Below are 3956 nucleotides of genomic sequence, written 5' to 3' on the forward strand. Positions count from 1 at the left end.
GACAGCGTGGATTGTTGATTCCTTGAAAAAAGACTGATGCTGTTCAGTCGAAAATTTGGATTTGTGTTGGAAATTACAGTTTAACTAAGTTCAATAATGACTTCTACCAACGCGGATGAACTTTCAAGTTAATTATTCGTGATGTTTGGAAATTACAGTTTAACTAAGTTCAATAATGACTTCTACCAACACAGATGAACTTTCAAGTTAACTATTCGTGATGTTTGGTTTATTTCCGTTACTACAGCTGGGCGATGGTTCGTACATTGCTGGGAAGGACTTCACCTTGGCGGATGCGTGCATATTCCCTTTTATCGCAATCATCGTACGCATGGGGTTCAATTTGAGCCAGTACCCTCATCTGACCAAGTACTACGACCTGGTAAGGTTTTTGTTGTTTTGGGCCATTAAGGTTTAGTATTAAGTATCTCGTCTGTGGTTGTGCAACTTCTTGTTATGGACACCTGTTTTCTCTAAGAAACGTGTTGGTCGCCCAAGGTATTAAGTATCTCGTCTGTGGTTGTGCAACTTCTTGTTATGGACACCTGTTTTCTCTAAGAAACGTGTTGGTCGCCCAAGGGTAACTTTGAAGAAACATATTGAGTCAGAAACTGCTCTGGATGGCCTGGAACTTCTCACACTGTTCTGGAAGTCAAACTTCACTTGCTGCACCTCAGAGGATGACTAATGATGATGATGATGATGGAAACTGTCATCTTCTGTTCACGTCTTTCTTGTCATCTATGGGTTTGACTGTGTTATCTTTCTGGATCCCCAGGTGAAGGACCGTCCGTCTGTGAAAGCGTCCTGGCCTCCTCTCTGGAAGGGCACACCAAACAAGGACTTATATAAGGACATCTAGATCTATTATAGAAAAATTGCTAACACTTTACTTCCAGCACTGAATTAAACTATAGGGACTTACCCCTCTAACTTTTCGGTCAATCTCCGTCGACCTTGTTCACAGAATGACGCTTTCTATCTCCAGCAGTGATGTCAGGAACACACCACTTTTACAGAAGGGGGACATAAGTATCAGAGAGTCTATGTCGCCCCGAGTCTCTGTTGAGTGTGGGCCGGTGGGCTCTAATGTACACTGCCTCTTTCACTCCTCGCGCGAATAAATCCTGTTCTGAGTCTACTAGTAGGATTCTAATTTAGAGGGGTAAGTCCCTGTAGTAAATTCAGTGTTGGAAGTTAAGTGTTAGCAATTCTTCTATAATGTATTCTACCAACACAGATAAACTTTCATGCGAAGACATCTAGATCTGATGTGCTGACCACAACGTGATGAGCATAAGTTTGAAAGCACCGCATTGAATTTGTTTTTAGATTGGAATCTAGTCTACAACTGACTCTGTACTTAATTTGTAGGAAACTACAGTTTGTCGTATGTACTGCTATTAATTGTTTATCATAGACGATCTATACAAAAGTGGAGATAGGATATGATTACAGTTCGTGCATGCTGTGTGTGTGTGTGTTTCAGCGGTGCTAGGCACGTTTGCTATGTCATCCTCTTGCAGTGACGTTTCATTACGCTGTATGTAAAGAATGTTGCCAAATGTCGAAACAAACAAGCGCCAACAAATGTGTAATGAAATAAACTTCAACGAATTGAAATTACTGTCGTCTCACTGTTGATAAAATTTACACTATCTAGAAAGATCAAAAATATTCTTATTAAAACAGTAGTGGTAGAATATTAGACATCGCAGAACAAGGGGCATTTCCAAATCTAACAGAAAACCTGATGATGGCTGTTAGGCTGTTAGGTTTGCTGGGGAAATGTGGGCCATGCTTTCGTACAAGATTGAAGTTATATTAGCAGGTGGTGTGTGTCTCATTAAGAAGTGATGTTGGCCATTAAGGCATGTAAGGTGGTATTGGTATTGGTTGGGCCGACTGCTCACTCTTTGCAGCCAGGGGCTGAATTGCGAGGAGCTTACAATAGGCGGGGCTAAATCACAAGGGTCTGGAGCAAGCTGCCATTCGGCGCCACTCAGGTGACCTCAATATGCCTGTCGCAAGTGTCTGGAGCGAGCTGCCATTCGGCGCCACTCAGGTGACCTCAATACGACAGTAATTGCCCCAGGTGCAACCTTACTACTTAGGTGTATTATGTTGCAAATATCAAACAATTCCCTTAAGTGCAATATCGATCTAGGTTAGGTTTTCTGTTAGGTTTGGAAATGCACGGTGATCTCCTATGTCCAATTTCTTGCCATGCATTAAGTCAACATACGTTGCAGTATGAAAAGCAGCATGAAATCGCTTGCTATAAACGAATACAATATATTTACTGAAAACGTGGGCGTTTGTTTGTCAATCCATTACTGCATTAGATATCGTCCGGTCGTCATCACTGGTATATATGGATACGCGAAGGCATAAAAACAGCCGCTTTAAAACGTTTACAGTTAGGTGGTAACATAAACTGGACAAAATCTGTATCTGAGCACCGAGACAGCATGTATGTGAACGACCTTGTAGCTGGACAGCTGCTATCTTTCCTTCTGATATGCTGTATCAATGCTGTTCCTAATGAAGTCCGTAGGAAACACACAGGTCTCTATCGGCTGGTTTTTACCGTTGCTGGGATCACTGTTGGACTTTTCTACTGTGGCAGGTATTTAGAAAAATCACCTCTGAAATACTCTTTTGCCATTGTGCTTGTATTTCTGTGTGGCCCTAGGACCATAGAAACGGAGAAGGGCGCCGCCTATTTGTTGTAGCTTCGTAAGTTTCGATTATAATTAGATATTTTGCAATCTGGTATAGAATGCATAGTAAGAGTATCTCCAAACCAGTCTGGTTGTTGAACAACAAGTGCTGTGTACTATCTCTGTTTATTGTTGCAGTGCTCTAGTACGGACACAGTTATCATTTTACAAGTATCTATATATAAGTGAAACATCGAACCATACTGCTAGCCATTAACGTGTCTATCTTTACAGCAACACAATACTTTACCCTTTAGGAAAAATGGTTTATAAGGAACATCATCATAAAGGAAATAACACAGACATTATCACAGAAAATTTCTACCAATATTCATGTGACGTAAGTTGAAATTATTACAATAATTATTATGCCATAGGAAAAATTGTAACATGTGATATGTGTTTTTTTTACATATAATAGATCAGCTGTGCTTCTGCTTGTGTCTGGTGGTGTTGCCTGTATTCTACTGTGTCCCGTCACTGTGCGCTATGGGCCACGGTAGGTGTTATCTGGCTCCATATTATCCCTGTCTTCGTGTAGTGCCCCCCCCCCCCGTGATACCTTCGTGAAAACGGAGTCTTTGTCGGTGTGTTTGATATTTGAATATTGCAGAATAGCAGAATGAGGGGCGGAAAATGGTGTAGTTGGAGACTTGCAGGATGGGAGGGCTGTTTTGGTGTTTTGGCATGGTACCATATGTAGCGTTGCAGGCTTCACCTGGGCCCAAAATCATGAAGAAGGGCATTAAAAGCCATAGATGGAATTAGAGAGAAGTCCATACCAATGAGTAAAATATGAAACTTACAAAAATTCTAAATATTTTACAGAGGGAAAAGAGCTTCAATTTAATGTTCATGTGCTGTTTTCTAACTAATATCAACTTTCCGATTAATACCGGGCTTCGTAATTAATATCGGAAGGCTGAAAGAAGCCCTGCGTTGACTAAAAAACTGATACATAAAAACGCTGCGAAAACAAATTGCAGACACATTTTGTCCTCTGCCAAACAAGATACACTTCGTAGATCTTTCTTTTTTACTCAAGGGCCATTAAACAATGATATTTACAGGGAATTAACAAGCGACGAGGCAATTTTAGTACCATGCTGGATAATTGTCTATGAAAAGCGTTGTTTAGAATACCATCTGACTAATTTGATATGTGGTATAGTGGTCTTTCCCGATTACTACTAGTAGGACGTACGCTGGTAAATATATATACATTATGTGATA

The 3956-nt window shown here is 40.6% G+C and overlaps 1 protein-coding gene across 2 annotated transcripts in view; it reads left to right on the forward strand.

Moving 5' to 3' along the window:
- The window catches only part of LOC118428241 (glutathione S-transferase A-like), an 8671-nt gene extending 7048 nt beyond the window's left edge, over positions 1-1623 (forward strand). For both annotated transcript variants that reach the window (XM_035838248.1, XM_035838249.1), the window contains 2 exons: positions 248-382; positions 779-1623. In XM_035838248.1, coding sequence (XP_035694141.1) covers positions 248-382; positions 779-862 — 219 coding nt within the window. In that variant the 3' untranslated portion in view covers positions 863-1623. The remainder of the gene's footprint in view (positions 1-247; positions 383-778) is intronic.
- Positions 1624-3956: the final 2333 nt, after the last annotated feature.

This window comes from Branchiostoma floridae, chromosome 12 (assembly GCF_000003815.2).
Source record: "Branchiostoma floridae strain S238N-H82 chromosome 12, Bfl_VNyyK, whole genome shotgun sequence".
NCBI classification, from domain to species: Eukaryota; Metazoa; Chordata; class Leptocardii; order Amphioxiformes; family Branchiostomatidae; genus Branchiostoma; species Branchiostoma floridae.